General features: G+C 44.4%; 1 protein-coding gene across 5 annotated transcripts in view; it reads right to left on the reverse strand.

Moving 5' to 3' along the window:
• Positions 1-13,965, reverse strand: part of AGAP1 (ArfGAP with GTPase domain, ankyrin repeat and PH domain 1) — a 469,017-nt gene that overhangs the window by 115,818 nt on the left and 339,234 nt on the right. For 3 of the 5 annotated variants that reach the window (XM_050751653.1, XM_050751648.1, XM_050751651.1), the window contains one exon: positions 4,169-4,243. The exons of the other annotated variants lie outside the window; for them this stretch is intronic. In XM_050751653.1, coding sequence (XP_050607610.1) covers positions 4,169-4,243 — 75 coding nt within the window. The remainder of the gene's footprint in view (positions 1-4,168; positions 4,244-13,965) is intronic. 5 annotated transcript variants of the gene reach the window in all.

A 13,965-nucleotide genomic window follows, 5' to 3' on the forward strand; every position in this document is an offset into this window, starting at 1 on the left:
TCCTCTTGCACAACGTCCACTCTTCCGCCACTTGGTCCACTTTGTTCTTTCTCCAATACACTTACTTTAGAGTTGAACATGTGTGAGTCTAGCCTCAGTCATCTGGTATTTAGAGCTTTTTCTCCGTTGGGTTGGGAGTCAGCAGTTTATTGGAGGATCATATCATTAAGACACCCTTCCATTCACAAGCTCCTGAGATGGAAAAGTTACAGCTGCATTCTGGTTGAAGAATATTCAATTTCACCCATCTTGAGAAAGTTCATTGTTAAAAAGCAACAAAAGTTTGTACATTAGTGCAATCATATATATCCAAAGTTTCTATCTCGGTTTCAGTGTTAGCCATAATGGACAGACAACAGATAAAATATTTTTGTTTTTTAATCTGGTCTGTGCGTTTCTCTTGCAAGTTTTGTTTGTTTTTATCCACTCCTGACATCCATCCACAAACTCCTTCCACGTGGATCCGTGAGCAGGTCCCAGAGTCAAGAGATCCGGGCCCACGTCCTGCCTCTGGTACACGCTAGCTTGTTCTGCAGAAAATCACCTGAGTTATCAGAATCCCAATTTCCCATCCATCACATGATACCTACCTGGCAAGGGGAGTGTGAAGATTAAATGAGATAATGTGGTCCAGGGGCCGGAAGAGAGAGGACATAGAAGAAAAAGGGCTTCAGAGAGATCCTTAGACTCAAACCGTGGCTCTGCCCATCTCTCCTAAACCTGGATCCCGAGGAAAGTCCCAGAACAGCTGAGTCCACTCCCATCTCCCAGCGGGTGTCTCCCCTTATCCCTGAAGCTCAAGTTCTCCCTCTAGACACAGGAAACTCTAGTGTCCACCTTACTTGGGTGGTGTTTTTTGGGTGCCTTTGAGTAAATCACTCAAGTGGGCCACTTTAAAAGGTACTCCACTTGGGGATGAGTATATTTAGTGTAACACTCAAGACATGAGGTTAAACCAAAGCTAAAAAGTTCAGGATACAAATTTTCATGAAGGGTCACTTTATAGACAGTGAATATGTGATAACATCACACATCAAAAGGCTGCAAATCAGAAAGGAATTTGATAATTATTTTATATAATTTTATAAATTCTGTAATGTACTTTTTTTTTGAGATGGAGTCTCGCTCTGTCATCCAGACTGGAGTGCAGTGGAGTGATCTTGGCTCACTGCAACCTCCGCCTCCTGGGTTCAAGTGATTCTCCTGCCTCAGCCTCCTGAGTAGCTGGGATTACAGGTGCCCGCCACTATGCTTGGGTAATTTTTTTTGTTTTGTTTTTTTTTTTTTTTTTTGAGACGGAGTCTCGCTCTGTCGCCCAGGCTGCAGTGCAGTGACCGGATCGCAGCTCACTGCAAGCTCCACCTCCCGGGTTTACGCCATTCTCCTGCCTCAGCCTCCTGAGTAGCTGGGACTACAGGCGCCCGCCACCTCGCCCGGCTAGTTTTTCGTATTTTCAGTAGAGATGGGGTTTCACCGTGTTAGCCAGGATGGTCTCGATCTCCTGACCTCGTGATCTGCCCGTCTCGGCCTCCCAAAGTGCTGGGATTACAGGCTTGAGCCACCGCGCCCGGCCTGCTTGGGTAATTTTAAAAAATTATTTGTAGTAGAGATGGGGTTTCACCATGTTGGCCAGGCTGGTCTCGAACTCCTGACCTCAGGTGATCCACCCGTCTCAGCCTCCCAAAGTGCTGGGATTACAGGTATGAGCCACTGCATCTGGTCTGAATTCTGTAATATATTATTAAAAACCATATGAAATGAGATTGCATGTGTACAGATGTTAATCTTAAACCCAAAGTAAATGAAGAATGCTGTCTTTTAATTGAAAATTCACACATGACCTTGAACACCAAACAGAAACTTACTGTAACTGAGAAAAATGAGAGAAAATGTGAGGGACAATTGGATATGCAGTCACTATTTAATATCCCCAGGAATGCCTTTCATAGCTACTGACAGAGGGACCCCAAGTTTGCAATGCTATACAGTACTGACAGATTTCAGAGAGGAATTTGCACCATCCGCCCCTCCGAGGTGCTGGGCAGAGCAGATGCTGTGTATTACCTGAGAAGCTAAGGCCGAGAAGTTCGCACTGCTGCAAATCCTCACTCTTGGTTCTACTGGGTCCCGTGTCACCCACCAGCGTCTCCAGGAAGGCCAGCAAGTCTCAGGGAACCATTTGCCCTCAAGGCTAAGGAGGTATGCCCCTTGCTATCCCCCAATTTTGTATACAACTGCATTTGAAATCAGACCTCACAATTTTTTTTTTAAAAGGCTGGAAGTCAATAAACAAACTTGTTGTGACAAACCTACATGCATACAAAAATAAATAAATTAATTAAAAAACCCCAACATATTTGGTAAGTACACAGGGAGGAGAAATGATATGCACGCTAAGTTGAAAAACTTTTAAAAAACAGTGAAAAGAGTACACTAATACGCTTTAAAATGCAACAAAAACGATACTGAATGTGACGTTTCTTAAATTCTATTCTTTTCCTCCTTTCATTTGGTGTTTCTTGAGTGCTTTGAAAGAAGATACCCACCAGGCCAAGCTCCACTGGTATCTTTTTTTTTTTTTTTTTTTTTTTTTTTTTGAGACGGAGTCTCACGCTGTTGCCCAGGCTGGAGTGCAGTGGCGCGATCTCGGCTCACTGCAAGCTCCGCCTCCTGGGTTCACGCCATTCTCCTGCCTCAGCCTCCTGAGTAGCTGGGACTACAGGCGCCCGCCACCGCGCCCAGCTAATTTTTTGTATTTTTAGTAGAGACGGGGTTTCACTGTGGTCTCGATCTCCTGACCTTGTGATCCGCCCGCCTCGGCCTCCCAAAGTGCTGGGATTACAGGCTTGAGCCACCGCGCCCGGCCTCCACTGGTATCTTAACAGACAACAATTTCCCCTTGAGAAATGGAAAAAAAAAAAAAAAAAAAAATTAAAAAATGGCTCTTTAACAAGCCATAGTGAAAATGTAGATTTGTTTTCCAGATTTCTTTCTTTTTCTTTTTTTTTTTTTCCTGGCTGAGAGCAGGGCTTTCAGCAGCAAGACAGGAGTAATTGTGAAAGAAAGAAAAAAGAGGATGGCGATATAAATCAGCAAAGGTTAATGACCGGGATGTGAAGAGAGGGACTTGTTTACAGAAATAGCGTGCAATTTAAAATTTACAAGAGATTTAATGCCATGGCTTGGCAATCGCTAAAATCAACAGCCCAGAAAACAGTGACATTAAGAAAAATATTACAGTTATAATAATCCCCAAATAAGTCAATTAGTGTTAGGGCACGAGCTTGCGATTACTTGACCCATTTGGCTTGCACTTAAGTGAAAAAAAATTTCCCCCTATTATACCAAGATCGCTGGATTGTGACCTGCTTTGCATCGCACCTCCTATACCCCCGCCTCCCTTATGTGTGCATGGGCGGATGGTGGTGGCTTTCCCTTGCCTGGCATCAAAATAATTCTGACCCTTGACATTTGTAATCATAAAAAAAAAAGGCAATTTATAATTGTGTTGTTCAAATGAAGGTGGGGGAAAAATTCAATCTGCTATTATACAAAAGCAATGACGGCTGTCTTCGGTGAAAAAAGCAACGCAAGTCAATTTGTGAACTTTGGCACCAAACGACCTTTAGAAACACAACAAAATACTGAATTTACAAGCAATAGCAGCCCATGCAAATGGCCCGGGCCTGCTTGCCTGTGGATTAGAGCTGCAGAGAGCATTATGGAGAATGCTTCCACAAAACAAATTAAGACTGTTACTTAAATGTCACGGCACACTATTGTATTTGGCTACAGATCATTACACCTGATACTAACACTTTTAAAAACTGTAATAACTTGGGAAATATTACACTGAGTGCCCACATGTATAAAGGAAAAGAAAAAAGAGGAGAAAATAGGTTTCTGAAGTAATTTAAACATCACTACTCTACGACTGAAGGGAAAGGTCAAAATTTAAGTAAGCTGAAAGGAACATGAATGGTAAAATAAAACACACAAACAAAAAGATGAAAAGACCACAGGAATGACTCTGCAAACACAATAAGGGAGCATGCGGCTGTGGGCAAATTGCATTTCCATGCCTGTGTTGAAAGGGAAGGGGCGGGCAGGGGATGAGGCGGGAAGAGGCAGGTGGAGGTGTGGGCAGGTGGAGGTGTGGAGGCGTTACCTTCGGTGTTGGTGCTGCTGCTGTATATATTTCGCAGGCTACCAACACGGTTTAGTTTCCATGCTTTGCGTTTGGCTGCATCCCGAGAGCAGAAAGGGGAGAGGGGAAAAAGAGAGAAAACAAAAAGGAAAAGAAAACAAATGAAAAGGGGAGAAAAAAAAAGGTCAAAGCAGCACACGACGTTGCCTCAGAGCTGTCTGCGCGAAGCGGGTGGGTGCCATGGAGCTCCCTGGCCCGAGCCCTCCAACTCCCCCACAGTCAACAGAGGAACTCGGGAAGGCCGGGGGTGGACCAGGGTCATCAGGTTCGCATCTCACATCAAAGAAGTACCGACGCGCAGCAGTCTACTTCGCCCTGCTGGGTTTCACACGTGGCCGCTCAAAACAGCACAAGAACTGGCCTCTGCCTTGAGAAATGATGACGCCATTTGAAGCAGCTATGATGCCAGTCACCATAAGCCCTTTGATTCAGCCAAATATTAGCAGCATGTCAAATCAAGAGACCCTGGTTAGGAGCGGTTCATGCCTATGTGTTGCAGAAGGTAGGTTTTAAAACCAAGAGCTGTTAAAAGTGAAGTTGTCTTCCCCAGACAGATTTTTGATCCAGGCACTATCTACAGCAGCAAAACCCTAGTGCCATTTTGCTGTCTTGAAAGGAGGAGTCCATTCTCTTTGACACTTGGGGGAGTTTCAGGCTCTAAATGGAGCTCCTGGGAACCAGAAGAGCAAATGCCACCTCAGGTTCTCAGAAGGAAGGACAAAACGCCAAGTCACCGACAGCGGGACGCTGGGTTACGAAGAGAAGCAATTTAACAAGGGCGCAGCAGGCCCACCACTCAGGCTGTGTGCAGTCCCTGGCTGGATCACTGAGATGGGACCCCCACCCTCCAGGGACACATTCTCCACTCCACCAGGCCCCCACCCTCCCAACCATCAACTCAGAAATGCTGACATCTGTGGCAGGGAAGACGTCGACTTGAGACGTTCTCTCTCCCTTCAGGAGATATGTTATAAAAACCCAAGAGTTAAACAGGGTGGCTCAAGTCTTCAGGCAAATGTAGGGAAAGGCACAGCCCCAGGTCACAGGGCTGGAGGGCTCGGCCTACTGTGCAGGCAGGTACGACCGAATGCTTAGTGGCGGTCACTGCCATTCACCTTCTGAAGAAGGGGTCTCACAGGACTGTCTGTCTCTCTCAACTTCCACAGGCTGGAAGAGAAACCAGTGCACGCTCCCACAGGGCTCTGTGTGGCCATTTGTGTAATGCAGGTGAGCAGTGCTTATCTGGGACAGGCAGGCCTTTACATTTCCAGAGGCAGGTCTTAGGCCCACAAAGCAGGCAGCCAGGCTGACCCTTTGGTTCCCAAGGCATGAGTTGGCCAACGGTCAGCTCCCTAATCAACCCCAACGCGTTCCTGACTTATGACAGGTTAATTCTTCTTGCCTGCTGTAGTGTTTGAGCCAAAATTCTCAATTTCAAACAGTACAGTTTAGGCTGTGGTTGTAGGTTCTGCGTGTGCACCAAGTTCTGGTGGCCACAAAATGACCCAGCGTGATGCCTAGGCCCCTGTGATGAGTTATGTTGCAGAAATGAATCTCAAGTGCTTCTAACAACACTGGATTTCTTTGTAGAGACAACACAAAACATACGCGAGACACCTGAACCTCTAAGGAAGTAAATAAAATTCTGCGATAAAGCACTGTATACTTAGGATGCAAATTTTACGTCACTCACAAGTAAAAACTAGCTGTGATTTAGTTGCCTCTTGATTTAAAGTGATATTAACTTGTTATAACTAAACACATCTAACAATTCCTTTGCAGCATGAAAATCAACAAATAAGCCAGGTCCTCACGCCTGTAATCCCAGCACTTTGGGAGGCTGAGGTGGGTGGATCACTTGAGGACAGAAGTTCGAGACCAGCCTGGCCAACATGGCAAAACACTGTCTCTACTAAAAATACAAAAATTAGCCAGGCGTGGTAGGGCACGCCTACAATCCCAGCTAGTCTGGAGGGAGAGGTTGCAGTGAGCTGAGATTGCACCACGGTACTCCAGCCTGGGCGACAGTGAGAGACTCCGTCTCAAAAAAAAAAAAATCAACCAATAATTTAGTAAGAAACAACCTCTAAACTAGCAGGCACCTGCAGTTTTACAGGATATGGGTCTACATTTAATTTTTCACAAGTGAAGTCTTCCTTATGTCTATATCTTCAGGTTTCTTCACTATCTATGAGGTCCTACCTAAGTATCTGTCTCAGGTAGTTCCAAACCTGGGAAAAGGATCTTCCGAACCCACGGGTACAAATACCTTGCATGAGGAACGAAGGAAACCAAACCCGTCACAGCTCTCAAATGTGTGCTTTAGAAATACTTGATGGATATGTACCAGGGGCCCCAGGCATAATGATGCAGAATTAGGCACGGGCTTAATTTTTAACTGCTGCAGCTCTGGTGTCTGGGACAGTATTTCACAAGTTCCAGAAAGAAGTAGCCATGAGGAGGCTGCACTCCTCAGAGTACAACTTACTTCTTTCTGCAACATTTACATAGAAATAGGCAGAATGGAGGCTGGACACCCCTCGGGAGGGGAGGGATGCTGGGGTGCAGGAAGCCTCTTTCCTCGCCCGCTTTCTGCCTTGCATTTTTCACACTCCGCTTTCCCATTACCACAGGATGTATAAGCAGGAAGTGAACTTGCAGCCTGGCTTTCTATTAACCTATTGATGAAATAATCCATTTTAATGTGCAAAATGTCGTGCCTGTGTCTTCCTCTTAAACAAATGGACGTTTTCTGGCCGATACCAAGGTCCTGATACGTGCATCGGTCTCCGGGGACATTGATTGCTCTAAGTTCCCTTGTTTAGAAGCTTCTCAACGAGAAAATACAATCCTATCATCATCAATAACACCTCGGGTTATGTCGGATGCTGTTGCCTGGAATCACGCCCAGGGGCTACGGAGGCACTGCACCAAATGGAACCAGGAGGCTCCGAGCTGATGTTCGGTGCCACCTGGCCACTGCCCACCACTGGCAGCCTCCCTCTGGTCTCAGGCCTTTGGAATAAAAGGTGAATCTCGGGGACTTCAGGGGCACTAGCTATAGACTAAACTTTCCAGGTCTTTATTTTAATTAAAATCAAATAAAAGTGTTAGTCAAATTCCTGTTTTATTTTCATGAATACAGTTTCTTCCTCTTAAACACAGGCTAACTTATTTTGATTTTGTTACTAATGTTATTTCTCACAAAACCTATTATTCTGATATCAAAATTTCACCTATTATTGACTAAAAAGGCAGCAGGGTGTGGGCATTCTGTTAGTGTTTTCCACTCTGCTATTTTGCTTGCTGCACAGGCGAAAGTCTCTTCCGTAAACAGAGTTTCACAATGCCTCCCATAGCCATGTACGCGGCGGGATGGCTCAGCACTCTCTCACATGTTTAAAAACACACATGCAAATCTCAATGGACATGAAATCCCACCGGTATAATTTCAGATGTGGTACAAACTGATTGTCAGCTCCAGTGCAGACAGCGAGATTGATCTCTTCTCACTTTAGTCTGCAAATTAAATGGAACTTTCTGAGCTCTAATCTGGGTACACGGAACAGTCAGTGGGCCTGGGGAGAGAATGCCACTCGTGGGAGGACAGCACTGTCCCCACAATGGTGCCAAAATGTGAACCGTGAACTCAGGTGAAACACAAGAGTGCTACATGTGGGTATCACAGCAAGAGGTACAACAAGAGAATCACCGCTGACTGCTGGGAATTTAAAACACACGTGGAAAACGCATCATCATACTGGCTGGAAGATATTTTCTAAGGATTAAAAGGATCAAAACTTTGAAAAACTCACGTTAAGACAACGCAGGGAGACTCACTCCTAAACTCTAAGATAAAATGTTTACCCTTATCATAACAATGGTATTAATTTTCCTGCAAACACACACAGAGCCCTCCTGTTGAGGAACACCGAAGGCGTTAGTAAACTGAATTCATAAGGCAGTCTTTGAATTACAAAGAGAGATCACTGTGGCACCTTCTGGTACCACAATCCTAACGTGGACAAAGTGTGCTTTATGTCTACACTGGCTATGTATGTATTTTCTACGTCTTCAGGTTGGCAGATGGGATGGGTGTCACTCCACTCGTGAGGGTCTCACATGGTGCACACCAGAGTGATGCATTTAAAGAAGAAAGCCTAGGCCGGGCGCGGTGGCTCAAGCCTGTAATCCCAGCACTTTGGGAGGCCGAGACGGGCGGATCACGAGGTCAGGAGATCGAGACCATCCTGGCTAACACGGTGAAACCCCGTCTCTACTAAAAAAAATACAAAAAACTAGCCGGGCGAGGTGGCGGGCGCCTGTAGTCCCAGCTACTCGGGAGGCTGAGACAGGAGAATGGTGCAAACCCGGGAGGCGGAGCTTGCAGTGAGCCGAGATCCGGCCACTGCACTCCAGCCCGGGCGACAGAGCCAGACTCCGTCTCAAAAAAAAATAAATAAATAAATAAATAAATAAAGAAGAAAGCCTGATGGAAACTTTAATTCACAGAACATTTCTTAAGGCATCTGATAGTTATAAACAACAGATCTTGTGTCTGGATGACCAAACGAGGCCTGGCATAATACATTCAACTCCTTGTAATTACTAACAGTCACAATCTTTTCAAAGAGACAGAAGGGGAAAGTGTACAGCTTACTACGTCTTTCTACGAAGTTAGAGTAGCTGGAATCATTTAGCGTTAACAGCTCCCAATTATTACACCTCTACTTATTTTTAGAAGCTACAGCTTTTCATCTGGGTTCCTGTGACATGAGGGACTTCAATTTTTATTCTGAAATAAAATTTGTTAATTTGTTTCTCTAAAAGTTTTTTTTTTTTTTTTTTTAAACTAACACATGTGAATGCCTGAAAACTTATCACCTGAGACTCTTTTGACTGGCTCTGTATAAGCAGAATAAAAATATTCTTTAGTCTGCCGGCATGCTCAAACGAGCAGGGTTTTATTCTAAACTCTTCCTCCATCATTGTACCAGGAAACCACAGGCTTATTAATGTCACCTCTGGTCTCCTCCTGACAGCACTCTTTGTTGATCAGATAAATATTCCTCAGATAGCTGATTAAAAAATGATGCAGCGCTGAGGCTGTGTGTCCAAGGCGCGTCGGCCATGTTGGACGTCCAAGTGTGCATGAATTACATCCTGGCGTGAACCGAGCAGGGCCGGCTAAATGAGGCACGCTGCAGCCCTCAGAATCAATTACGAGAACTAATAGGATCTTTTTACCTCCATGGAGGAAGGGGCTGGGTTGAAGAGGTGTGCCACTCATTTCTAACAATGTCTTGTCTCCGAATGAAACAAATAGCTCTCTCTATTCGTAGAAGGGAGTGTAAATTTGTACCTCTAAGAAAAGTCAAATGATCACCTTGTCAGACAGCACTACTCTCTGTCCACATTAGACGTGTATTAATTTATTTTTAAAGATGCCATCAGTATAAATGCCACCGTTGCCGAGGGGAGCGTCTCTGCTCCTTGGAGTGTTTCAGGCTCACTGCGGCACCAGGATCCTTGATATAAAGATCATCCCCCAGGAACCTCGGCAGGTGTGAGCGGATTCTGCTGTGGTTTTGTGTCACTTCCAGTTTAGTGTGCCCGGTATCCCGTGATCTTTTGTCCGTGGCGATTTCATTGTGAGGTTAGAGATTGGGGATTTCTTTTGTGCTGGCCATTTGAACGTTCATTTGCTCAACAAGACGGTGTAAATGTTCTGTTCTCTTATAAAAAGGCAGTGGATTTCTTTTTTTCATAAGATGCAACCCAGAAGATTCTTCCACTATGTGAACTCACTACTTTAGCTGTGAAGGGGCTTGACATCATGGCCGCTTCCTAGTGGAGACCTCACAGAGAAGGAGTCATGTTGAAACGTCAGTTCAAAGGGCCTTTGAAGGGATTAAACAAAACCCGAGGCCAAGCAAATATATAGGACACATGTTCAGGAAGGAAAATAACTTTATCGTGATCAGTTTCTGGCAAGGCCAACAGTCTTCGTAATTTGGAGCCACAAAACACAGAAGATAAAATAACCTAAGTAAAACTCATGAAATAAAAGTCATCAATCTCGAATTAGGGAATTTGAATCTGGTTTCCAAGAACTCATAATGGCTTTCTTTACAGCAAATACAACTTTCACATCGGTGGCTTCTTTCAACCTCTTACTCTGTGAAAACTGCCAAGGGCTTCTCCATAGTGGGCTAATGTAGGTGCACGCGGGAAATACCATCAAGCCGGGAAAATAGGGAAAATAAAAACGAAGCAAGACCTCCAAAATATGCAATAAAACCAGAAGTTCCAATTAGGTAGAGGTGGTTTTCCCTTTGGCCTAGAAACACGCAGAGGCAGAGATCAAGGGTACAGGTGCACCCCAAATCCACTGGGTATTTCGATACAACACCAAGAGTGTAAGTTTTTACAGGGAGCGAAAAGCAGTGAGTTGAAGTAAGATATAACTTCACGACACATTTCTAATGTACACTTTTTGTTTTGCACATTGTCATATGAACATGAGAAACGCATCAGTGAAAAACAGAAACTTCTCTCCCTGTTTTCACGGAGTGCTTGTTCATTTTGCAAAGGAAAGGCTTTTTTGGAGGATGGCCTGTCAGGGAATTGACACCGGGGGTCCATGGTTCCCGGGCTTCCCCTTCTGCAGGGTATATGACAACAGCATGAGAACAGAAACCGACGAGGCCTTCAGTGTGGGTGGGCCCCAGCCAGCATCACGAGGCATCCCCTGCCTAGAAAATAACTTCACCGTGATCAGTTTTATTTTCTAGGTCTAGTTATTCGGCTGCACAGTGTTATATGCACTCCAATCGTAACATACGTTAGGACTGAATACTTGGCAATCAAAATTGAAAACACACACACAGCAAACCAAATTCTCACTTAGAAAAAAATGAGGTTCAAATTAGTTTTTCAAAACCAAATGACGTGTGGAGTAACATGCACCTCTTTCTTGTGAGATTTGATCAGTTGTGGTCACACAATTGTGTGGGTTGAGCAGTAGTGGTGCCTGGGAGCAGCCGCAGGTCCCCTGACTTCTGCCCCTTCTCACATCCCCTCTCCAAGGACTGGCTGGCTGCTCCGTGAAGCGGATAGCAGGCTGGGGGCTGGGGATGCCGGGATGGGGAGGCTGGTGAGGAGGGGCCACTTCAGCCCTCCTGAGACAGAAATGGGTGATAATGGGAAACATTCATCTCTTTTTTTCCCTCATCCCTTTCTTCTTTTTAATTTCCTCTAACAGAATATATTGCAGGCCTTTTGGTTCTTTTTTTTCTTTCTTAAACACAAAATCTTTTTCAAACATTCCAAAAAACTTGTTTTTTTAATCAAACTCCAAATTGTGTTATCATATTTCAAAGGCAATGGGCAGCTCAAGCAACTCATCAAAGGTATAATTATGTAATGACTGCTGCTTGCGCTCTCACGTGGGGCCGTAATTGGGGGGCTGTGATCGCTGGACCACCAGCCTCCACAATGGCAAACAACCACCCTTCTGGAAGTATTTGACCTGCCATCTTTGTAGTTGAGTTCTGACAACTAGAGCGGGTGAAATGATACACTTCAGGGTTATCCAGTCAATCGCGTTCCTCTTATATGTCAGCCATCTGAACTGAAGACTGGTGGAAATATCTACTAGAGATAATTTTAGCTTCTCCATTTAAGGACTTCTCCGGAAATTCCCAAAAGTATCCTGATGTATGGTTTGAGAAATCATGAAAACCATAAGATACACGGCATTTATTCAGTCAATCAAGTATTAATACAAAGGTCAGCGTGGAAAAACAAAGGAAGCATTCCCAACTCTGGGCTCTCCTCGCTATTATGGAAATACCTTCCTTTAAACACGCACAGATTTCCTCCCATAAAACTGCTCTGACCGTAACCTCACAACTTTTTAGCATGCTCTTTGGTTACTGTGGATGAGTAAACAAGGTCATTACTGATCTGGGAGGGCCTGAAAAAGCACTGCAGGGCTAACACAACGACGGAATAAAAACAAGTCTCATTTCTTTCATTTAAAATTAAATACATCAAATTCGTTCAGGTTTCAGCAAGAACTCATAGGAAGACTAATATTAATGCAGAAGCAAAGTTAATTTTATGTTAGCTTAATATTAAGAATAAGCCATGGCTAATCTACCTTTTCCATTTTTCCTTTAAAGTTCTTATCCGTACACACACACAGCTATCACATTGTAAGCATAAATCCAACAGAGACCTGTACTACTTTTTAATCTGAAGTATTGTGTTTCCATAGTTTTCCAAACTGTTGCTTTTAACGGTTGCATCATGGAGGTAGTATAACATAGTTGTAGCCATTCCTTATGTGAAAACACTTAGTTATTTCCAATTTTATGCCAGTGAGAATATGAAATCTGTTAAATATAGATACAAATGGTTACATTTAGAAACATTTGTAGATATATATGCATATGCAGGTTAGTATACACACATTTATTTCTTTACTCTGTTGGCCAAGAGAACCAAGAAATGGCACCCCAGAAACAATGAGCACACCTAGCTCCAAGACACTGATTTCTAATACTCTTCTCTGGTAAAAGGAACCAAAGCTCTTTGGGGAAACAGCTGATTCTAAGATTGTGGCAGGAAAGATACAAAATGCACCCTGTACTGACCGAAAGGAAGGAAAGTGCTCAAACAAAAGCAAACCCACAGAGATGGGGTGCAGGAGCAAAGGGCACGGGAGGAGCCAGAAGAGCCCCTAGGAGCCACAGGTGGAATAATCTGAGCCACAGCAGTATTGGACAGCAGGCTAGAATACAAAATAAATATTCACAGGTCCATAGGAATATAAATAGACCACTGAATATATTCATAAATGGGGGACAGAGACAAATCTCCCCTGCAAAAGAATTCTAAATAATTTACATAGACACCCCGCCCTCAAGGACAGGGGGTCTAACACCCCACTCCTTAAGTGCAGAGTGACTTCCTTCCAAAAGTACAGCATGGGCTGGGGAGGGGCACAATGACTTCACAGCAGAGAAACTTGACAGACACTACCTCCAGTCAAAGGATCAAGGTCAACATCAGGAGCCATAAATAAAATTGACGGTAGATACCCTCGCAGGATAGGATGGAAATAGCACATCACCCTGTGGTCTTTCTCCACAAAACTCCTAACTCAAGACTAATCCTGAGAAAAGCATTGCACAAATTCCAACAGAAGGACTCCTATCATACACCTGGCCCAGCACGCCTCAAAACCTTCAAGGTCATCAAACACAAGAAAAGTCTGAGAAAATGTCCCAGCCAAGAGAAGGCTAAGGAGACGTGACAACGGAATAGAATGTGGATCCTGGAACAGAGACAGGGCATGAGGTTAAAGCTAACGAGATGCAAAGAGAGTGTGGAATTTAATTAATAAAAACGTGGCAATATTGGCTCATTAACTGTAAGAAATGTACCATACTAATGAAAGAGGTAAATTAACAGGGGAGAGGGTGGGCATGGTGGTTCACACCTGTAATTCCAGCATTTTGGGAGGCTGAGGTGGGCGGATCATTTGAGGTCAGGAGTTTGAGACCAGCCTGGCCAACATGGTGAAACCCCGTCTCTACCAAAAATGAAAAAATTAGCCGGTGGCACACTCCTGTAGTCCCAGCTATTTGGGAGGCTGAAGGATGAGAATCGCTTGAGTATGGGAGGTGGAGGGTGCAATGAGCCAAGATTGCGCCACTGCACTCCAGCCTTGGTGACAGAGTGAGACCCTG

The sequence above is a fragment of the Macaca thibetana genome, chromosome 12, assembly GCF_024542745.1.
Source record: "Macaca thibetana thibetana isolate TM-01 chromosome 12, ASM2454274v1, whole genome shotgun sequence".
Taxonomy (NCBI): domain Eukaryota; kingdom Metazoa; phylum Chordata; class Mammalia; order Primates; family Cercopithecidae; genus Macaca; species Macaca thibetana.